The 25,293-nt window shown below is 38.4% G+C and overlaps 1 protein-coding gene across 1 annotated transcript in view; it reads right to left on the minus strand.

Moving 5' to 3' along the window:
- MUSK (muscle associated receptor tyrosine kinase) overlaps window positions 1-25,293 on the minus strand; it is a 121,575-nt gene that overhangs the window by 83,386 nt on the left and 12,896 nt on the right. Inside the window, exons 2-5 of the mRNA XM_075210899.1 lie at window positions 18,976-19,102; window positions 15,033-15,184; window positions 13,906-14,033; window positions 10,113-10,254 (exon numbers count right to left, since the gene is read on the minus strand). Of these exons, the coding sequence (XP_075067000.1) occupies window positions 10,113-10,254; window positions 13,906-14,033; window positions 15,033-15,184; window positions 18,976-19,102 (549 nt within the window). The remainder of the gene's footprint in view (window positions 1-10,112; window positions 10,255-13,905; window positions 14,034-15,032; window positions 15,185-18,975; window positions 19,103-25,293) is intronic.

The following is a 25,293-nucleotide window of genomic DNA, read 5'->3' on the forward strand; positions in this document are numbered from 1 at the left end:
TTTAGATTTCAAGAACACAGAACCTGCAGACATACTTACTTATCTACTACATCTTTTCAAAAGTTCAGGGGGTCTCATACTGCTAACTCGCATCTCCAGCACTTATCTGATACACCGGGAAATATTTTCTTTAACATACTAGGGCATTTGTACCAGAGATTAATCATCTTATATTGAGTTTCTAGTATCATTATACTTTAAGATTAAGCCTGTGTATATTGAAAATTTTTCGGCCACTGTGAGTTGTTAAGAGATATACCTAGACCCCGTTCATATGCAGCTGTGAACTTAGGAAGAAATGACAACAGTTTGTCTATAACAAACTTATAGATAGCTGAACACAGAATGTTTGTATAGCAGTACAAACAGGGTCAGCACCTTCCCAGCATATTCGTCTACTTAATTCTCCCGAAATGATGCTTCACTTGAGTATATGCCCAAAATGTATTACTAGGGATATCTAGGTTTTCTTGTAAGACCCGGTATAGACATATTTTCTCAGTACCTACCAGCTGGCCGACCCAAAGAGGTTTTGCCAAACACCAGGTTTTTTTTTAAAGCTGAGAGGTGTTAAACTTGCTTGGAAGTTCTTGTTATATGTAAGTGATGTGAGTGGCGAGATTAGTGGGCAGGCCCGGCGCTCCCATTAGGCAAGGTTAGGCAGTTGACCTGGCGCCGGGCTCTGGAGGGCGCCTCAGAAATAAAATTACTATAAAACTGTGGGGCGACTGCTGACCATACCTTCCATGGCCGCTGCACAGCGTTCAGATAAATTCACAGGGAGGGGGGAAGGGGCTATTTATCAACACCGCCGCTTCTCTGCTCCGTCTCCTCCCATCCACTCACTGACTGTCCGGCGTGACATCATCATCACGGTCTGACAGTGTCAGTGAGTGGAGGGGAGGAGACGGAGCAGAGAAGCGCCGGTGTTGAGGCAAGGTAAGGAAAGACATGGGGAGGAGGGAGGAGGGCGCCGATTTTGACAGTGCCAGGTGCCGATTTTTAAAGTGTGCCTGCGGCGGGGGGGGGGGGGTCGCCAATTTTTAAAGTGTGCCTGCGGCGAGCGGGGGAGGGGGGGGCGCCGATTTTGACAGTGTGCTTAGGGCACATGGACCCTAGCACCGGCCCTGTTAGTGGGAAAACTCATTAGCATTTTGATAATTTTTTTATTTTTGTTTTGTATTCTAATGGAATTTTTTTTTTCTTCACCAGGTTCACTGGGGTACTTTCTGATTTCTTTTAATAATGGACCCACTCTGCATGCAACCAACCATGCTGAATGCAGGGCAGATCATTGTTGCAAGAAAATAGTACTGATTCCATGATATATCCTGCATCCTTTCAATTTTCCTGTATACAGCGGGCCAATTATTCATTGGGTCAAGCACAGGAGCATGAAAAGCAATTGTGTTGATGAGTGCTTGTTGTGAAATACAGAGCTTTTCATAAATTGCAATATATTAAAGTGAAGGTGCATCTGAAGAAGAGAAATAAAAATACTAAATATAATGTAATGCTAATTGGCTACTAATGTTTAGATTGTTGCTTTCTTTAAAAAAATGATTCATAATCAGTAATGTTGGTTACACTGTCACTGTCCAAACAATTTGTAGATTCTTAGTATTCTATATAAAACATACAACTAGAAATAACATTAAACTTTAAATACAAAGATTTGTGTGCACAATGATCAAAAACAAATCATTTACTTTTTATTGTTTACTTATATAGCACCTCCATATTATATAACACTGTACAGAGAATATTTAATCATTTATATCAGTCCTTGTCCCATTGGAGCTGTCTAAATTCCTTACTTATTTTTGGACTGTGGGGAAAGCCCAGCATCCGGGGGAAATCCACGCAAACACATGGATAACATACAAACTTCCCACAGATAGGGCCAGTCGGAATCAAACCCTTGACCCCAGTGCTGTGAGGGAACGATGCTAACCACTGTGCAATGGTAAAGAACATGCTCATACCAAGTATAGACCATTATTGACTAAAATACACAAATACAAACATACATGTTGCAAATAATCTGTTACATGGATTTAATGCATTCTCTGCCATTGTATTAATGCATTATATGTGTTTTGTGGCTACCCATTTGTACTTACTTTAAGAATATAGGGCCTGATTCATTAAGGATCTTAACTTGAGAAACTTCTTATTTCAGTCTCCTGGACAAACCATGTTACGATGCAAGGAGTGTAAATTAGTATTCTGTTTTGCACATAAGTTAAATACTGACTATTTTTTCATGTAACACACAAATATCAACTTTAAATTTCAGTGTGCAAATAAGCTATCAAGTATTTGTGTGCTACATGAAAAAACAGTCAGTATTTAACTTATGTGCAAAACAGAATACTAATTTGCACCCCTTGCATTGTAACATGGTTTTGTCCAGGAGACTGAAATAAGAAGTTTCTCAAGTTAAGAACCTTAATGAATCAGGCCCATAGTTTCTTAATTCTGTGTCAAAAGCACAGCAGTTTTTTCTCTCTATAAAATAGGCTTTTTATGTTATATATTCTTTGTTTTTATAACAAACATGTCTGTGTAACTGTCTGTGTCTGTGTTATTTTCTCTGCAGCCAAAACTACTATGTAAATGTACATGTGAACAGCTAATTACAGATTGTATAATCTAAATGTGCGTCATTTTTGTTTCCATAGTTCTAAGATATTATATTATCTTTTTTATAATGACAATATTAACTGCAAAGTGATATTAATTAGCTGAAGAGAAACAGTCCAGTCGCTAAACATGCCATGTCACAATTACATCATTCTAAAAATAGATTTTTTTTTTCTGCTATGGAACAGCATGGGGAAAAATGTAAGTAGATAGCTTATATCCGGGGACACTGTAGGAAACCTGTTTCTAGACTGACTAGTTTCTATATTCAGAACAAATACTGACCTACGGGTTATATTGAGCAAACTGACATTCCAAAGCAAAACGGAAGGAAATGTCATTCCAGGACAGTGTGGCATCTTCTGGCTCTTTCCGCTCAACCGTAAGTGAAACACATACAAGGATGGAAATGTGACACACTTACTGCACTAATTTTGGTCATGCTCATCTCTACACTACTTGAGCTCTTTTAAATAACACTCAATAGCTGATTACAGGTAGCCCTCTCCAAAAAAAACAAATCACTAAGTGACTCAGAATTATACCCACAGATCTCAGGTTTGCGTGCTCAAAAAATTCATCAAGACACGGATCTCAAGATCCGTGCCCTGTTGAGTTCAGGTGCAGGGCTGCTGTTCTCTACTACACAGGACGCTGCATTCCCTGTGCAGGTCTTGTGTAGTCAAATAATGTGGTGTAAAAGAGGGGTGTGGTTTATTTAATTTTCACTTTGTGGAACTACAAGCAACAGCATACCCATGGCAGCCAGGACATGCCTCTTTTACACCACACTATTTTATTTAAAAAAAAACAACCTGAAACGTAAATAAATCAGACACCACTTTGTAACCACATAATTTTATTAAAAATAAAAAATCCCCATATACTTACCATTTGATGTCTTCATCTGTAATCGATCCAATCTTGTAAGCTTCTAACCCAATAATGCATGAAACCATAAAAAAAACCTTAATATTCCAAGGTCCAGTAGTTGTCCATGAAAAAAAGCCCCAAAAATATTCCAAAAGGTAATTGAAAATAATCTTCCTTTCTTCTTTCTTGAAGCCAAAATAAACCTCAGGATACTGATTTGCAAAAAACGAAGACATTAAAGAAGATGACTTTAAACTATGATCTTCTATGGAATACTATCCGTGAAGAAAGAATTATTAACAGACGCAAGGTCTATTGATATGCTAGGGGGATTTCCCACGCTGTCATGGGAGACCATGACATGGTAAGGAGCAGTAAGATTTAGTGTCCAGCCCCTTTTTCACTTTCTTTTTACACTCCTAGCAGGGGCAGGGGTGCTGCAGCCGCACACATACATGACCCTGTCAGCTGAGAGGCGGGCAGAGCATGCCACCCAGCCAATCTGCTTGTGTGTAAAGAACAATCAGAGCAGACAGGCAGGTTTTCTGTTTGCCTCTCAGCCGACAAGCACATGTATATAGCATGCGTTCACAGCAGCCTGGCCCTGCTGGGAGGGGGGAGCAGTTACCCTGATTAGACCCCACTAGATCTGCCACTGATAAGGGTTAAGTTGCTGCTTCACTGGGCCATTGTCAGTGTATGTCCGCATGCATGACCCGGCTAGCGCTACAATGATACTTGATGTGTAGAGCCCTATCCAACAGTAATCATGTAAAATATAAGTATTTAAAAATGTAGGAAATGTGTGGCTTATTCCTAAAGCACCACCACTGTTGTGATACAAATATGTCCCTAAAACATGGTTGTTAACCACTGACACAGACAAGTACAATCAAGACATGATTTAGTAATCAGTAATAGCACATAGTGACAACTACTTGTCTTCAGCACTTAAAAGCTCACAAGTCACGAAGAATGAGAGCTCTCCTTTGCTTGTGTTCCTTCTTCTAAGGCTTTAATGTATGCAAGGAATCTTGTAAACCTTCCCTATTTTCAAATACTGCTCAGCTAAAATAACATTTTGTTTCTTTATATAGTCAGAAAGCAACACTCAAATTTATAATCCACTGCATATTTTTGTGCAAACAATAATACACTGGGGATTGTGAATATGGCTGTTACAAACCCATGATGAGAATTGTGCCAGGCATAAATATACCAATAGCTGTTTCGAAACTGTTTGAAGAAAACAAAAACAATGGATGAAGTTCATCTTTTGCAAGGCAATTTTATTAGCTTTGGCAACTTTAGTCTTGCAAAAACAGCTCTCAGTCATGCAGACCTCCTGTGTTGCTTACATGGCTACAGCGCAATTAGAACGAAATGCCTACTGGGTACGATTCCAGGGGTGGTGACCTGTAGAAGATGCTCTAATTGCAATATTACCACCATACTTAGTAATTTAAGCTCACACTATCATTATCTAGCATCATAAGCTCTCAGTATCTAGCATCATTTATAAATTTAATTTGAGAGGGCACATATTCATAAAATTGTTGTAACTGATACTAGTTTATTATATCATGCATTGTATATTTAAATAATAAAGCAACGTTGAATAGAACAGTAGGGACATAAGAAACAATCAACCACCCATTCTGTAATCTCTGTAAAATTCTGCTCATAAATATGTTCTAAAAACTCAGCATTATCAATGGAGCTTTACCAGTACACCAGGGGCCACAGCTATTAAATGCTGTTTAACAGTACAGGGCAAACCAATCAGATGGCATTATGTATCTATCAGAGCAATTAGTCTGTCATCGTGTGCATACTCAGACAAAGAACAAAAGAAAGTTCATTGTTAGGGACACTTAATGATAATATAGAGATCTAAGTAGCCAAATGGTTTCCATTACTGAGAAAAAAAAACACTGCACTCAATGAGGATGATCAGATATTGATGCCCCTTCCCCAGCGAACTTCCCATTCATATAAAACTCGGGAGAGCAAGGTTAACTGTTGTCTGTGGAAAGAGTGGACAACAAGAAGACAGAATGTAATGGATATATTCCCTATATTATAACTGCTGAACAGGAATAGTAATTGTGCATAATGATCTTTGAATTAGATAAATACTATTTTTTGTTAGTAAGAAGACACAGCAGTTGGTAAATTACCGTAAAAATGTATCAGTGATGCAAAATCTTATTAATACACCCAATGTAACAGAAAGCATTTCTAGAGCAAATACTGTAACTATGTAGTGTGAAAGGTTTATTCTGCTTTAGAAACAGCCACCAATACAACCATTAAAAAGTAAGTTAGCTACTTATTAGACTTATTTTAGATCTGAATGTAATGTGAACTGTTAGTGACATGCATCAGTATTCGTACACATTAAATATCCATAAGTATTCACAAAATGCAAAATGTAATGAAAAATATAACATTTGCGAAAAAATGGTTAGGTGCCCTGATTTGCACACATTCGCTTTTCAGTATTTGTGCAAATGAATTTATGTTCAAAAAAAGTCCTTTGGAGCTGTGCTCAAATTACTGTGCTTAGTAAATTAGCCCCTATTCACCTTTCTACTTTTAGTAGTGAACCGTGAATTATTATTATTGTCATTCTTCATCATTTGCACATTCGTGTTTTTTGAAGTGGGTGCGGGTAGAACAAGCTGAGGTCAATAAAATACTAAGAATGTTTACAGTAGCGCAGAATATTTCAGCAGATTAGTGTGTTGATTATATGGGAGGCAGAAACCCGTCAGCTCGTATGATTATGTTAGTGAGAGCAGGGCTGTATGTGACAGGGCCAGGCCCGGAGCTCCCATTAGGCAACCTTAGGCAGTTGCCTAGTCAGCGGAGAGAAGTGGGTGAGAGGTGCCCCGCCGCCGCTGTTTTTTCAATGTCCGCCACGACTGTCAATTTTTCTCTGATGCGCCCAGGCCACACACCTGATCACTGACGTCAGTGATCAGGTGACATGTGTTTACCCGGCGGAGCCTGCTGTGCATTATCACACTGTCTGTCACTGACAGACAGTGTGAATAAAGTTTACCCAACACCCCCCTCCCTTCCCAGTATGCACCCGGCTGCTCCACCCATCTCCTTTGTTGTAAAGAAGGTGAGGAGCGGTGGGCAGCCATTAAAGAAGAGCCTCCCTGCATCTGACCATCCTTCAGCATCAAAAACGGTAAGCATATTTAATTATTTTTTTTGAGGGTATTATTAATTTTATTTTCTAAAAAATGGGGTACCCAAAGCATGAGGTGGAAAATAGTATTTTTTCAATGGCATAAAAATTACTATTTTCCACGTCATACTCTATATTTGATTTGCAAAATATGCGGTGGAAAAATTACTATTATTTTGCACTTCATGCTCTATCTTTGATTTAAACACTATGGTGGATAAAATAATTATTTTATTAGCACCTCATGCTCTATTATTGACTTGCTGCAAGTCAAATATAGAGCATGACGTGCCAATAAAATCATGGTGCTGCAGGGGGGGGACAGAGGACATGGTGCTGCAGGGGGGGGGCAGAGGACATGGTGCTGCAGGGGGGGGCAGAGGACATGGTGCTGCAGGGGGGGGGACAGAGGACATGGTGCTGCGGGAGGGGACAGAGGACATGGTGCTGCAGGGGGGGGACAGAGGACATGGTGCTGCAGGGGGGGGACAGACGACATGGTGCTGCAGGGGGGGGGCAGAGGACATGGTGCTGCAGGGGGGGGGGCAGAGGACATGGTGCTGCAGGGGGGGGCAGAGGACATGGTGCTGCAGGGGGGGGCAGAGGACATGGTGCTGCGGGGAGGGGGACTGAGGACATGGTGCTGCGGGTGGGGACAGAGGACATGGTGCTGCAGGGGGGACGACAGAGGACATGGTGCTGCAGGGGGGACGACAGAGGACATGGTGCTGCAGGGGGGATGACAGAGGACATGGTGCTGCAGGGGGGGGGGCAGAGGACATGGTGCTGCAGGGGGGGGGCAGAGGACATGGTGCTGCAGGGGGGGGAGAGGACATGGTGCTGCAGGGGGGGACAGAGGACATGGTCAAGCAGGGGGGGAAGAGAGGACATGGTCAAGCAGTGGGGGGGGGGGCAGTATGCTGCAGGGGGAGCAGTGTGATGGGTCATTCTCACAAGTTTTTGTTTCCATATCTAATACTTGGATACTTCACCTCTAGAAATCCTGTGATAGACCCTGGACAGCAGTGGAGTCTAGACTTTCAACGTTCTCTATGAAACATCACGGCAGCCAGACCGCTGTAGGAGGTAAGACTTATCTTCTTTTTTTTTTTTTTACCAAAAGTGAAGTTGTGAGGGTCTGGGAAGTGGGTATTTGGCGTGTCTTGGGGTGAAGGGGGGAAGGGGGCGGTATTTTGAAATTCTGCCTAGGGCGCTGAGAACCCTAGCACCGACCCTGGACAGGGCAGTGTCAAGATGTCAGGAGGAGAATGGAGGGAGCTTGGTAGTAAAAGGAGTAGAGAGTAGGAAGGTAGATAAAAAGGAGCTCAGAATCAGATGTTGTGAGACTCCTGTCAAACCTATACTGGGAAAATTGTTGTGTCAAACACAACTCTATGAAACAAACTTCTTTTTTTTTTTTTTTTTTTAAATGTACATTTCTTTCCTACAGATTTATGAGAGCTAAGATAATTACAGCTATTTACGTAAAGTCTGTTGATGAGCTCAGGAATGCAAAATTAAATAAGTAAAAGATAAGGGTACAATAACATGAAAATTACACATGTCTATGTATCTAATAAAATGACCTTGCAGATGAAATCCAACAGGGTGATTTATCCACTGTTAACATATTTTAAAAAAATCATCCACTATATATATCTATCATATCATTGGAATTTGCAGTTTGTTTGGGTTTTGGTGATAAGCAAATAGCATTTATAAAGAAGTATTAGGAGTCTATACAATTCATTCATTTGGCTAACCACTTTCTTAATAATTTACTTTGATGAGCCCTCTCTACTTTTCCACATCTCCTATTTGTGCATGATATATCCTTGATAGATAACCAACACATAGAGAAGAAAGATTTCAGTATTGTGGTGCACTTTATTGACAACACTATTTTTCTTAAAATGTATAATCTTTATTAGTATCAAATAAAAATGTAAGAACTCACAACTGCAAGGTATATCTTAACAAACAACTAAATAAAATCAAACTTATAGTGATTAAAGAAAAAGAAAGTTTGGTAAAAAGATACATTCACATAATAAAGATGTTAAATACAAAATCTTACTAATTGTATTATTACAGTAAGGACACAAAGGGGGGTATTCAATTGTTAGCAAGATCCCCGGAAAAACGAGCGCTCAAAATATATTAGCGTTAATACGGTAATATGCGCGTAAATACCGTTAATACGGTAGTTTACTCGCTGAATTTCATCTCGCAGCTCAGGGAGCTGCGAGATGAAAGTCAGCGAGTAATTACCGTATTAACGCTAATATTTTTAGAACGCTCGTTTTCCGGGGATCTCGCTAACAATTGAATACCCCTAAAGAGACAATTATTCCATATTTTTCCTACATACTATTTGGCCTTTATGTTGAAGGTTAATTTATTGCAATTGTTTAAGTGTATATCACCATCATCATCATCATCAGCAGCAGCTATTCATATAGCGCCACAAATTCAGCAGCACTGTACAGAGAACTCACTCACATCAGTCCCTGCCCCATTGAGGACTTATAGACTAAATTCCATAACAGTCACACACAGACAGAGAGAGAGAGACTAAGGTCAATTTAATAGTGGCCAATTAACCTACTAGTAAGTTTTTGGCGTGTGGGAGGAAACCAACGCAAACACAGGCGAACAAACAAACTCTACACAGATAAGGCCATGGTCGGGAATCAAACTCATATCACTATCTAGTATTACTTCCCAAAGTCTGAAGTTGATTTACTACATGTATAGGTGATTTATAAATACAATCTTTTCAATTGCCTCTCATTAATAAGTTGCTAAGGTTACCTTGTCATTTACAACATTGTTGCTAATTCTAAAAGGAGGATCGATATTAATTTGTGATCCATTTTGCGTATCTCTCATTGGGGTATGTGACTGTACAATAACTACCCAGTTAGGATGTTTGCTAGAGTATGTCACACTCACAAGGACCCACACCACAATCTCTCATAGTCTTCTCTTTAATTGCCCTGCATGCATCTGGATCCTAGTGAGATTCAAATTTCTTACATACAAAATTGGCAATATACTATTTCACTACCATATCCCTCAATGGCCACAACTGACCCTATAAACAATTTTACTAAACAGCTTCACACATAGCAAAAATGTATATAGTAATATATGCAATTAATTCAGAATAATATGTAAGCACACAACTAATGCCGACATGCATTTCTCAGTATGAACTTTCCCAAGGCTAGCTTCACCAGTAAGCAGTGGCCATAACCCAATGCCATGGTGAGGTGTCTCAGCTTCATAACTATCATAACTGCATAACACTACCTATAACCTTTTCCACTCTTACAAGAAAATGTTTGTCTCCAGAGATAAATGGCATTAATAATAAGCCATGTCTTACCTTCCACTTCCAGCACTGCAGGCTTGGAAATTGCTGTGCCGAGGCTGTTCTTGGCTACACATCGGTACTGACCTACATCTTCTCTTTGTACTTTCTGAATTCTCAGGCTTCCAGAATCTAAAATGGAGATGCGAGCATTTTCCTGCAAATATACAAATGAGTATCAAAACAATTCTATAAAAAATTCAGCATGGATAAGCCCTATATAACTGAGTAAAATTCACCCAAATGTCAAGTATGGAATTCCCTGTCTCACACAATAAGACTTTCCTCTGGTCTACAAACTTTCAAGCGTTCTCTGAAAATAAACCTCTTCAGACAAGCTTATAATATTCCTCAACCACCCTCTTAACCTCCCTAGATTACCATATTATCACCCGTTACACAATTCACACAAGACAACATCCCCCTGACCAATATTTCTGTGTGAAGAGATTATTTAGCTTACAAATCACTTTTTACCCTTGCAATCTGACTGGACCAAAATGCAAAATGTTGACCTCATGTATTAAACTCCCATTGTCCCATAGATTGTATGCTTGCCAGCAGGGCCCTCTCACCTCATTTACCCAGTTGGTTTAATACTCTACTGTGTACTTTTGTCCCCACTTGTAAAGCGCTATAGAATATGTTGGCGCTATATAAATAAATGATGATGATGATGACGGTGATGAGTAACATTAAAACACATACCCTCCAACTGTACCTCTTTGACAGGTACGGTACGATTTTTAAGATCCTTGTAAGATGTAAATATTTGAAATGTATAAAAAAAAGTGGTATAATTTTCCAGTACCCAAGTCCCAGAAAAACCTTTCACACGCTCAACCTCTGCATCTCCTTTAAATAATCTTGCTCTTCATGACATTTTTTACATTTGCAACGAACACCCTCAACCATTTTGTCCCACAAATACATGAATTTAAGCCAATACATCTCCATAGAGTTCTATTAAATTAAAAATAATTACAACAAAAATTTGTATTTGTAGACATCTACAGCATTGGTATATATATGTTCAGACAACAGTATTCAAAATGGGTAGGAATGTTGTTAAATGACAAATTTGGATAATTGTGGCCACTGGTCAAACTTCTGCCAATATTACATACAGGGCCGGATTAACCATAGGGCTAACTGGGCTACAGCCCAGGGGCCTATGGCATCCAGGGGGCCCTTGAAAGTGCTCAGCAGCAGTATTGATCGGTCGGGGCGGGGGCGCCCCTGGGGCGATCAGTGCTGCTGAGCGCTTTCCCTGCAGTACTTCTCCGGCGCCCTGTAGTCTCCTTACTGAGGAGATCTCGTGAGTCTCACTCTCACGAGATCTCCTCAGTAAAGAGAGTACAGAGCGCCGGAGAAGGAGGTAAGTTCCGGGGTGGGGGGGAGTGCGCGGGCAGCTCAGGCAGCTCCGATCATGGGGGGGAAGGGCGCGGGCAGCTCCGATCACGGGGGGGGGAGGGGGCGTGGGCAGCTCCGATCATGGGGGAATGGAGGCCCCTTTAGCCCAGGGGCCTCCATTCCCTTAATCCGGCCCTGATTACAGAGGATTATAATCGGATAGAAGTGCTTTAGGGAAATTAATTAGTGCTCCCATCATTTTTGTTTATATGTTGCAGAATTTGGTGACTCTTCATTCTCTTTTTCTAAACATTTTACAATAATAGATGTAATAATATCATGGAAAGAGAGCATAAGCATTGACCCTATTCATAGGTTCAAAAACAGTGCATGGATGAGTTTGTAGTATCAGCAATGATTCTTGAAAAAAGGTTTTTGTTGGGTGTATGGACTGGAATTAGCAGAAAGATGAGGGCACTGAGGAACTGAGTCTTATGAAGTAAGATTGTTTGGCAATTGTAAGTTCATGATTGTAGGAATAAAAATAAATTATAGAAAACAGCAGAATAGTGAATTAACTACAAAATGTTAAAAAATGTAGGGACTTTTTAGGCAGCAACAACCCTTCTAGTTATATTATGGTTGTAGATGGCAACCACAAAAGAAGCATAGAGTGGCATAGTCTATTTAGTCTACGGTTAAACAAAATGTTTGATTATGGTTTGCTGTGGCCTGGTTGAATCCGAGAACGAAGAATGGACTATCTCTGCTTCTGTGCAAACTATAACTTGATTCTTATCTGATTCAATTGCAAATTGATACAGTATCTCAGTATAAAATGCAAGGTGTTAGTAAGCCCTTTAAGAACTTTTTTCAAAGACGATGTTATAGACAGGGCAATAGTTCCCTGTGGAAGAGATGGTTATTTAGGAGGGAGCAAACCAACAAGGAGAGAGAGTATGAAATACAATTGCTGATTATTAGGATGAGAGTAGAAAAAGAGATGTACCCTATGCTTTGTAAAGCAAAACTGTTACTCTGCAAGTGGTTTGAAATGGTATACATTAATGGACTCTATTCAATTGTCAGCGTTAACGCTGCAAAACGAGCGCTCAAAAAATATTACCGTTTATATGGTAAAATTGCGCGCGAAAACCGTTAATACGGTAGTTTACTCGCAGAATTTCAGCTCGCAGCTCAGGGAGCTGCGAGCTGAAATTCCGCAAGTAATTACCGTATTAACGGTAAGATTTTTCGAGTGCTCATTTAACGCTGACAATTGAATACGCCCTAAAGGGTAACTCCACTAGAACATGGTTTGCCTAATTAAAATCATTGTGCTGAGTACCAAAACTTACTGAATTACTCCTAACACTTTAAATAGGGCTTCTGCCTAAAATGACCTCTGTGACTGTTGCTGCCATTTCACACAGACTGTGGACTACACCAGTAGTAGTCATATCATTGGCACTTATAAAGCCGACACACTGGACACCGATGAAAAATAATGATTACAATATCAGCGACAACCTCCAAATATCTACTTACCATAAAAGAGATAGGCAGTAGTTGAAGCACTTTCAAGTACTCCACACAGCGGGTTTCCCAAATATCTACAGTGACTAATCACGTCACTTATAATGGTCACAGTGAAAACGGTGCATTTAAAACGGCAATGTCCAGACCCACCAACTACATTACATGATACAGGCGGTGGGTTCACCCATTGCCACTTTAAAAGCAGAGTTTTCACTATGACCATTAGAAATTATGTGATTTGTCACTGTAGATATTTGGGAACTCGCTTTTTACATGTCGAGGTAATTGAAAGTGCCAGAAATATTGCCTGTCTCTTTTATGTTAAGTAGATATATGGAGGTTGTTGCTGTTATTATCATTATTTTTTCGTAGGTGTGAAGTGTGTTGGCTTTATAAGTGACAAAAATTCCTACCACATCCGACTAGACTGATTGTAAACAATGTTGTTAAGGAAGGTTAGTTTTCAATATGCAATTTCAGGCAGAAGTCCTATTTGCAATATTAGGAAATAATATTTATTATGCAAAATCATTGTGCGTTGGAGTTACTCTTTAACTTGTCATGGAGAAATAATTTATCTCTGGTGTTTGATCAGCTTTAAAATACTTATAACCTCTTTTTAGAACATTATGTATCTTTTCTTTTAATTATATCCTACTTATGATGTTATATATATACCATTTGGCTCACTACAACTGTTCTTGCATAAATAGTGAACGGTATCCATGGCAACAATCTTTGTTTGAACTTTTAATTGAAATGTATCCACACAGAAAAATATTTAGGTACATAACTTTATCCCACTAATTCCCACAACTACAGAGATAACAGTTTTCAAGTCAAAGTTTGCATAATAGTGTAAAGACTTTCTATTTCTATATAGATATCTTTAATCTTTTTATTTTGAGTTGTTTACCTTAACAGCATTCTCTCCTTTCATCCATGAAACAAAAGGCTTTGGGTTTCCTAATGTATTGCAGGGTAGGACAGCTTTCACTCCTTCTATAAGCTTTGCATTCATTGGTGGACGAGTGATTTTCGGCTCTAAAAACAGACATTGAAAAAAAATGACACTTAACCTTAGGGATGTGTTGTAATTTTGAAGACCAAGTTTTCACTAAATTCCTTTCCTATTAGCATATTTAGATAATGCTTTTATTAAGTTTACAGGATTTTGCAATAAAAAGTCAGAGGAACTAAATCAGTGATGGGGAAGCTGATAAACTTTTATATACTTTTATATTCTTTTATATACTTTTATATACTTTTATACACGTACTGCCCTCAAACCTTCAAAAGAGCTGCACGTAAACTTTTATCTCAGTAATAAGTTCAAGCAATATAGTTATCAAAGAAAAATACCCCTTTGCATTAAATGGTAATCACTGCTTTCAGAGAGAGCAACCTTTTATTTCTTGTGAACTGAATATGGCACAAAATTTCTGTCTACAATGACAGGTCTACATTTAGGCTTAAAAATATACTGTAGACCAGGGGCGGGACAGTGCATGGCTCTATATCAAACTTTGGGTAGTGGCCCTGGTGAGGCCATCCCCACCTTCCAGGCCCCCCACTCTGCTCTATAAGAGAGCATAGTGGGAACCTTGGAGTGGGAATGACCCCCTCACCTCTGGGACTCATACCTGCAACACCCCCTGCACCCCCTATTCTTACACCACTGCTGTAGACATATTAACTTAATTTGTCTAATGTGAGATTTCTAATCCGATCAAATTATCGTGATATAATTTTGTTGAGGAATTTGTGATATGTAAAAAATAAACAGAACTATAGTAAATGCAATTGTTAAGCTGTTTGCTTGAACATTATTTTGCTTGCTTATTTTTACATTTATCTAATTTAGTTGAGTTCTTTATTAAGACAACCCCATTAAACATTATTTTTGCACAGATTTGTAAAGTTGGATCTATTTTCCATTGTTTAAAGGCAGTTATGGAGGACAGACAGGTCTGCTATTTGGATTTTAAGGAGAGAACAACTGCTGGAAAAAACTGAACTCATTTTATTATCATTGACACTTACTCATTTTCACTTGCAAAGCCCCGCAGCTTTCTGCAGGATCTCCCACACCATTTTTAGCCAGGCAGCAGTACACGCCATCGTCACCTTCTTCTACGCTGAGAATGGTTAGGAGCTGCCCGTTTTCTCGAATGCTGTAACGCGTGTCAAACAACCTGTAGATATATTGTTTATGTGTTGATTTTACATGGCTATCACATTTATTTTTGTATCACTTTGTACATAAACATAAAACTGAAAATCTCTGTTTACTATAATTATACTAAAGTTGGAAGCACACAACTATGTAAACATTTCAAGTACTAAAAATGACATAATAAAAAATGACTCCAGGTATGAAGAAATGGGAGAAATAAGAAGTGACTGTATATTTAAAGTTTCTCTTAGGTGCACCAGGTTTAATTAGCTTTGTTTGTTTAGTTAGCTGCATTATCGTACGTTTCACTAACACACATGTGATGCTTGATCTGCGCATATATCATGTTGGGAAGCAGCAAAATTGGATGGGACCTCTTTACATTTATACACATCCCTCAGCTCCTAGTGATATGGACACTTCTACTCGACTGTTTAGACAAGTAGAAGGTGAGCAAACGGAAAATGTTATGCTCAGCTGTTCTGTGCAAGCACAATTTAGATAAACTCATTGGAAACACATCTACGTGCTGACAACTGCCAAAAAATTGTTTGATGAACTTATTTCAATTCTTTTTTCCATTCTAGGAAAAGCCTCTGTAACGCACCACGGGGATAGTGTGAAATGCAATTTTAAATCATGCAATCATGCTTTTATCCTAGTTTCACCGCCAGCGAACAATAAAATGATGTGCTTAAAATATTTATTAGTATTATTATTTTTATTGGTTGTTGCACAGAAAATGATAGCTTTATCTTGTCAACATATAGTACGTATTACTTCTCTTATTCATCCTCAGAAAAATCCAAGTGCTAATATCAAAGTTCTTTTTTATTAAGTAACTAATTACAAAAATTATGTTATATAAGTTAGAAAATATGTTCAAATTTGATGCTGCCACAGAAATAAAATAATGGCCAATCAGAGTTGGAAGCGCAAGAAATGACACTTTTCACCATGATACCGAGTAAATTGATATAAAGTGCCCATGGAACCATTGCTATTATGAAGTACATCTATTTGCCTACTGTCCTGGACTGACCAGGAGACTCCTGAGTTTTGGGAACATAATTCGGGAGGTCCAAAAAGCAAGTAATCAATTATCTTTATTTCAAGCTCCTTTTGTAAAATGTGGGAAATAAAGCCATATATAGGTGCCCTAGCAAGTTTTTCCAGCCAGAAAGCTAAAAATCAAACAAATACACTAATAACACAAGGCCATCAAATATATACAAAGCAAGTTCTAAATAGAGGTTTGTTTATTAAAGTAGCTAATGAGTAATGACATCCCAACATGCTTAAGGAACAATTTATTGAAACTCAATGATCTCCTTTTCTACTTCATTAGCTGTAGAACAGTTTTCATAAATGTGCCGTCTAAAATCATAATGGATAATTCTGGATAAGTGAGCTGGCTGTGTGGAACTATCATAGCACTGATTGCAAGAGCAGAGCCTGGCTGCATGCTGGATGATGTTGGCATGGAATGAAGAATGGGCGACAGTATATATTGTAATGGAAATACATTCTGAAATTCCCAGTGATGGAACTACTGCTACTGCAGAGAGGGAAGGCTTTAAGGGTCCTGGCCAAACTCCAAAGGCACCCCACTCTTCTCGTTTGTGCAAGGGCCAGACCCGCGCATGTGCAGTATAGACCCATGTATGATTAGAAGAGAAGAGTGGGGGTCTCTTCTGAGAATGCACTGATCCGGCGCCTGCACAGTAAAGAAATCTTCTTTCAGAAGTTGCTTTAGAGTTGTATTATAGCTGCATCGGAGCAGGGCTGCATCAGAGTTGTATTATAGCTGCATCACTGAGCACTCCCCAACAACTTTTGTTATGGGGCCTGGTGGTGCAGTGCTCTACCCATGGAAATCCTGCATTATTGATGAAACGTAACGTCAAGTAAATACGTTTTTTTGGATCACTTAATTACATTAAAGAATACTTCATCTAAGGAAAAACATATCCCGAAAGATTACTTGGAATCTTGTAATCATGGGATCTAGCAGATCCACCAATGTCTTGTGCACACCTGGCACTATTCAGCCCTCTCCTGCAGTATGATGTCAGTGGTCAATGAATAATGAGTGGGTGCACAGGTAGGAGGAGAGTACAGCAGACATCATTAGACTTTTTCATATAGGCAGCATGCTGTCCACTAACAGCACATTCTAAGTGGGAGCAGGGCTTTCAGCAGCACTGGACACCAACAAGACATGGGGGAGAAAGGGTGCTGGATTGCATGAAAACTGGACCCCAAGTAAATAGTCTTTACTGATTGAGTTTTAATTTTTAGCTTTGGGTGGCATGACCATTTAATAAAGATCTGTACCTGTATATTTATTAAGATGTATCTGAAAAATTGTCAGTGTTTTTTTGTGTGTTAGATAACTGGTATCCTTCTCTTACATTCACGTTTATTTTATTTTTACCAACTGTTTATCTCTGTAGTCAGCAATTAACCTTTCTAGTGTTTCATTCTCAGGATTGTGATGGGCTCTCAGCATTACGTCACCAGGAATGTCTACTTAAATGACTATAAAGCATTGCAAAATGTTTTGGAAGGAAAAAAGATAACATTAAAGGCTTCACATTTTAAGGATCGCCCAAACTATGATCCATGACAGATCTGTGGTAGTTTGCTAAAGCAATACAAGGCAGAGTGCAAGGGTTGGAATTGTCTTTGCCAAATGTTCATCCATTGCGTAAATAGTCCAGCGGCTGTTTAGAGTGATCCATGAGTGTAACATCTATTGTTGGATTATTTATAAATAGAGTTGGCAGTTTCATTAGCTTTTGTAAAGGTGGCCTGGATCAAGAAACAGTTACCCTATTTGACATTTAAGGCATGTTCAGGAAAACTGAAATCATAGTGAAGATATACATTGCACGTCATTCAGTTTTATTGAAGTCTCTCTATTAACAGACCAAATTGTGCATATTTAATAAATATTAATGGATTATATTAAAGTTCTCAAAAAAGGGTGTCAAAAAGGGTTTAGAAATGCAGTCACTCTGTCATACCTCATGTAAGCTGTCATTGTAATGGTAAAACCCTAACTTTGGAGTTGTACATCTTTAAGGGACCACAACAAGTAAAATGTAAGTTGCCTTATATAAAAGCTACTAGTATTAAAAAGTATATGTTTCAGGACTGCTAAAAGATTAAGCTGTGATTGCAAGGGAGTAATTGTTTGCAATGCACAGCAGATTTCCTGCTTGTAGATGTCTTGTAGGACTCAGCAGGCAGCCTCTCTGAACTGAAATTGTACAATATCTTGCTCTCAGCTGCATAGCATTTCTAGATACAATGTCAAACACCTCTTTCCCCTTTACTTCTGTGTGTACTGACAATCAATTCTTAAGCTGCATGCACAAGGTAAACTGCCTGCACAAGGTAGGATTTTGGTTGGATAACTAGGTCAGTTTTAACAAACTAAGTAGTCTAGGCATAGCCAAACTGCAATACAATCAGATTGGACCATACATCATCCATTCAGATCTGTTCAATTTGATCCTTGAATCTGGCCAAATCATTGTTAGAACTGACCACATAGCAATAATCTCCTCCAGTTGAATTACAATATGGGTGGCCATTGTTTGTTCTTGTTTATTTTTCTCTCTGCAGTCCCGTAGGCAAGTGGGAGACATGACTGCAACCCTGTCAGACATGCAACCAGTGGAACTCAGTATTTGCTTTGATTTCTTGTCTGATGCCCTAAAACACCTAAACATGGTTTTAGATTAGCAACACTACACAGTCTATAAACATGATTGTGAGCTTTATACATGAAAACCTACAAACCTGATAGGAATGTTATTACGTGTCCATGTTATTTCCGACTGCGGATTCGAATCAACTGCGCACATGAAAGTGGCAACATCTTCCACTAGTCCATCGAGTGTTTCAAGGGGCGTGGTAATGAAAGGGGCTGAGTAAAGAAGCACATAACAGTAAGTTGCTACATACACTGATCTCAAAAACAACAACAAAAATACTGATAGCAAATGTCACTGAGCTTAGGATAAATTGCTTGAGAGAGAAACAACATGGAATAAAAGCGGTTTAAGTGTGAAGACAGACTTAGCTCACAAGAGTTACTAAACAATACTTTCTATTAAATATCAAGCATTTTGCTTTATCAATGACACAAATCACTTTTCTATCTTTCACAAGCACTAAAATACCATTGTACAGTTTGATGGACTGATAGGCTTTGGATGATCACATAAAGATACCTAGAATGCCAAAAGTCTGTGATTTAACAAACAAAAATAAAATTGCTCAAGTAGAATTGGACGCAAATAGCGTTATCAACATATAATACACTATTTTACTTCTGCGCATGCCCACAAAGCAATAGCTGCAGTTGCGTCCATATGTATCTTGCGCTTATGGTTGCTTGTAGCCCCTTATGATTGAAGAGGCAGAAGAAGGGGTCATGTAAGGGGCGTGTTGGAGCAAATGTGACTTTTGTAGACTGAGACTCATATGCACCTGTCAGGAAACGGGAAACTTGGGGGTGCTCGATCATTGGTGCAAGTTACGAACCAATAGTGATGAGCATCAGCTTAGATGTGTCTGGCTTAACATACCCGTGTATGATGAGCCTTTTTTTGGAATGTAAAGTCCTTCTCATTTTAGACAGATTCTGCTCCCAACTCTACATGAGGCCCAAAGTGTCTATAATTAAGCTTGTTAAATTAAGCAATTATTATGATGATGATAATGATGGGGATGATGATGATGATGGATATGGAATTTGTACTGAAATTCAAATATCTAGGAGTTTGACCTGACTTCAAACTCTCCTTTGCAGATCACCAGAAGGATTCATTAAAAAAAACAATGAGAAAGAAACTAAGGAGTCTAGCTGACTCAGGACATTTGAGAAAAAAAAGTCTTATACTCATCAGTTAAAGCAATGTGCATTCCTGCATGATGTCACGAGGCTGTACTGAAACTAGTGATCCAGTACACAGTGTACACAGCACAGCAGCCTCATTGTCTGCCAGCAGGACTTTAGGCCTGGGTGCTACAATCCTTATCTCACTCACTCAGAATGGACCCATTTGACACAGAGCTATCACCACCCATCACTGTTCTTTATAAGCAGATGGACCTCCCTGCATTACAGGAAAAAAAAAAGCAGCCCTCTGGACATACAGAGCTATCCCTGAGTCACCTACTTATCTATTGTCCTAACCTCACCTCCCTCACTAACTTTTCCTTGCATACTAACAGTATGTCATGTTAGGAAGGAGGTGCTTCTCTAGCTTACCAAGCAAACCATGGCTGACAGCTTGCTTTTCAAAAATGCACAGTGCCGATTGGCTGAGTCATACACAGGGCCTCTGATGTCACAGCAACTCAGTCTCACCATATTGGCCTGTATCAGATCCCATCAGGATAGATAGATGAGGAAGGATTTGCAGCTGTCTGTAATGCAGTGAAGATAATACTTTACCTTTAATGGAGCTGCAATGACAGTCTGATTAATACTGTTTTTACCTTCATAGTACATATCTGAAACTCGATTTTGGGTTGAGAGGTCCCTTACATTAGACCTGTTAGAAATAGGATATATTTAACTTCTCTGTAATACAATAAAGTTATGGTACTTTGATAGTTCCATATAAGGGATCTTTGTCAGCAATCTCTGCTTATTTTGATTGAAGTTTAAACATTAGCACATGTTTATAGACAAAGATTTCTAGCGTGGCACAGTTATATAAGAGTCATATCTTTTGTTGTGCATCTGGAATGAGTAAACGGATACTTGTATTTGATGTGATTAGAAATATTTGCTTTTATTACATGGTCAAGAGCCAAGAAGAAGTCTGAGTCAAGAAATATTCATTTACACCCCAAGAAGCATCTAGATTTGATTAATTCTGTTAAATCTGTAATCTTCAAATTGTTACATAATCAAGCTCTTAACCCACTGAAGTGGATCCAAAAAGTAAAACAGACTTATCCAACTTTTCCAATTTAATTTTCAGAATAGCACTGTACAGTTGAAGATAAAAAAAGTTGCTGTACAAAAAAGTATATACTGTTATGCACAGTAAGTTATTTTGTAACCTTACACGTCAGTATGTCTCAAGTTTGGTCATCAGAATATTTTTTGCTACCACCAAAAGTTGATGACCAGCACTCTGACCCTGCTTTTTTAATGGTAGTCAAGCTAATTTGGGGTCCCTCAATGTCTACTGTTTGCACCCAAAAGTCCTCCGATATTTTATTCCTGTACCATAATCAACAGGGGTTGCTGTCAGAGCAGGGCATGGCCATTGTAGTCTGTGGGCATGGAAGCATGTATTATAGTGTGGCAGAGAATTGGGCAGGCAATTTGAAAAGTATAGACAGGCATGTCCTATTTATCAATATAGAGAATTTGGGAGGTTTTGAGCCTTTTCTTTATTTTCAATGATTGCCTCAAGAAGAGACCCAATCCTAACTGATAAGTACCATATAGCGGAATAGTGGTAGAGAAAGGCTGGGTTGTGGAATGTGTGCTGTGCCATTAGAGGTACCTTTAATGTCTCACATTGTTTTAAAACACAGATAATCAAAAATATAAAGTGTTTTAAATTAAAACAAGAAACTGTTTATTTCTGAACCTGTACCAATGCCCAAACGTCTAATACACACAAAATTGGTATTCCTAAGCATCAGAAGACTAAATGATTACATTTTAGTATAAATAATGTAAAACCAATTAAATAAAATATAATGTGGGTGAAAGCCAATTGTTTAAACCTGTTCTGTTTTTAGTTGCTTTCCCTATTTGGTGTGAAAAATAAAACACTATTTGTGTTAATATTGCTTCTATAAGAACTCAAGGAAAGATATTACATTATTTAAATGTTACTATTGAAAATGTAATTTATTATTTATTTGTTATCACTTATATACAGTCATGGTATAATGTAATCCCATGAAAGTTGTGTTTTTATGTTTTGTTTTTTTAAACATAAATCACTGTAGCAGGCTATGCAAAGAATCTGCACAGTGTCATATAACTACCATGGCACCCACAGTCACATGTCACATGATATAGTGAGCAGAGAGGCTTTGGAAAGATCCTATGAGCTCTGTCTGCTCTGTGTTCTGTAAACCCCCCCTATTTTCCTCCCCTCTTCCTTCACATGACATGTGTTTCTGTGTAACTGGTAGCCATACTTTGCGCCTAACAGAGAATTTTTGCAAATTAAATAATTAACTAATAAATAATAACTAAGAAAAATGAAATAATAATAATGCTGAAGAGGCACTTAACTCGCTATTTAAAAAAAAAACACTTCTATATGGTATTGCTGCATTAAGTTGCTATCATGCGGAAGACTTTTTTCAACGCACAATAAACTTTCTTTAAGTCTGTTGAATAATTTAGACAGTGGTTTTCATTCAGACTGACACGACTGTTAACAAAGAACATTAGTTTACACTCAAATATAACACACTGCCAAACATCTCAAATTCTGTACGGTATGGAAATATTTACATATTTATTTAGCAGCTTTTGTGTTTTAAGATAAGCTGCCCGTTAACTGGTAATGAAGCCTGCAATCATAACATAACAGCAATGTTAAAAAAACCAAATAGACGTGTAAGTCAAAACAGTAGTAAATATATTGATAAGTTTGACATTTTAAATGTATTAACATATGTTGTCAGAGCTACCTATTGTTTTTCAGGCTAGACCATATCATTCTCTTTTCTCTCTACAGATAGGTCAAGACAGCTTGTATTGACATTGCAGTGTGGTCCAATAACCAGGAGAGGGCTGGCAAATTTTATTGCAGGTGGCCCAGTGACCCAGTCCACTATGGGACCGGCCTGGGCAGCAGATGTCTCCCTGCCTCCAAACGCAGCCTGACCCTGCCAATAACTCAGGTGAGGGTGGACTTAGATTGGTCAGTGATGGTTGCCAAATTTACAAGATGGATTTTCCCTTCAGACTTTTACACATCCTAATTATAGGCCAACGCATTAACTGGCATATGTTTAAAACAAATAATGAAATTCCGCAAATACATAGAAATCAAATAAATAAATATGTGTATATTCAAAATAAAACTGTAAATGATAATGAAGTGGGCCTCTTCTTAATGGTAGAATGCACTATTACAAACAATTGGCTTCATATCATATAGATATTTAAAAAATTTAGTTTAAATACATCTTAAAAAAGCAAACAAATAAAAATACAAATGCACAGCAAATAAGCTTAATAAACCAAATATACAGTACATTGGATTACGTGGATTATGTAAATAAAATTAAAAGGCACTAACAAGGACCACGATGAAAAATGATCAACGTAATAAAGGATTCTCTTTTCTTGGCAGATTAACAAGGAAATAAAAAGTTCCAAAGAGAGTCATGCCAGTTCTAAATCCCAAACACAGAACAACAATTACCCACATTGGGAAATAAGTACTTTTGGCACTGAGAGTCCCACAGCTGATTTCAATAGAGTGCTGAAAACAAACGTGCTCTGTTCTTAATGGTGGCCACCAATATTGATTGTATTCTTGAAAAATAAGCCCATAAGGAGGTCATTTGGCTCAAATAAGATCCTTTGAACCAGGGTATATGTTCACAGTAGATTAACCTGTTAACCCCTTCATTACTTTATTAGTATTATCCATATATAGTTCACTGATACGTTTCATGTTGGCTAACAGACTTTCTCAAAGCCCCAAATAAATATATCTCAATGTAATAAATTAATGGTCAAAAGGTTTAGGAGAATGTATTGGGAACAAATGGGACTTGAGTGAGTTCTCTGTACAGCTCTGCGGAATTAGTTGCGCTATATAAATAAATGATGATGATGATTTGTCATAGGTTTTAATCAGTAAGCCTCTTGGGCTCATGTTTGTGTTTACCATAACAGTGCATGCTTTAATATATTGCACAATGAGATATGCCCAGTTTTTATCAATCAAAGTAAATATTTTTATTATTTCTATATTTCTATCTTTTATTTATAAAGTACAGAAATATTAAGCTTTACTGTATGTTGTGATTATCATGACACAGACAAATTACATACAATGACATGATACAGAAGGTAAAGCTGGGCCTGCCCAAAGGAGCTTAGAATCTAAGAGATGATACATAAGGTAATGGAATAACAATTGTAGATGTTGGTCAGGATACATGTTCATAGATACAGGCACTGTGCTAGCTCCTGGCTCTGGTGATTAGAGAATACATGAAATCAATATATACTTTAATGTGTGTACTAAAGTCTACAACCATAATTAGTTGATATCAATAAGTTACTGTGGCCTCTTTTATTGGTTGTTTCGTCTTAGTGGGGTTGTCCACGTATGGACACTATGCAATTTCATGACTCCCCCATGGGATCATCATTTATTCCATTACTACCTTACAGCTGATGTGTACAGCAAGCAATGAGAAACATGCTGAGCACTACATATACAAATAACATTTGCACTGTACAAGTAGGTATTGCATCACAGCTCTGGTAGATGTACATTTCCAGCCATTCACATTCAATTTGTAATAATTAAATAAGTGCTAAATACTATGCTGATATATGGAGTGGATACCCCAGTAATGATTATAAATAAGACAACTGGTCCCATTAGAAAGGTACCTATGTAAGGGACACATTCTTTTGCATTTTTTCAGCCACTATAACACAGCATGTAAGCTTATTTACTAGTACTTAGTTTTTAATAGGAAACGCTGAATTCCTATCACATGACAAAAGCAGTGTACTACTCTTGTATCACAGGAATTTAGCACGTTCTTTTTAGTGCTAGTAAATGATCTCCCGAGCAGCTACTGAAAGCCATATTTCAATTGCAGGAAAATGTGGGAACATGTTCTGTGTTCTTGTGTGACACCAGCTTTACTGCTTCTTTTAATGCTTATTTAAAAACAATGTGCAAATTAAATATACTGTAGTGTTAGGTCACAGTGATAGGCAACCTGAAACACTTTAGGGGCCGCGTGATGCGGCCCTCTAACCTTCAAAAGGGCTGCACATTACCCCAAACTTGCCTACTCCCCCGTAATAACCGGGAGGCATCCTCCCGGATCGTTATGGGGATGGAGCTTAATGATGCAATCATGCCATTG

The sequence above is a fragment of the Mixophyes fleayi genome, chromosome 1 (assembly GCF_038048845.1).
Source record: "Mixophyes fleayi isolate aMixFle1 chromosome 1, aMixFle1.hap1, whole genome shotgun sequence".
NCBI lineage: Eukaryota > Metazoa > Chordata > Amphibia > Anura > Limnodynastidae > Mixophyes > Mixophyes fleayi.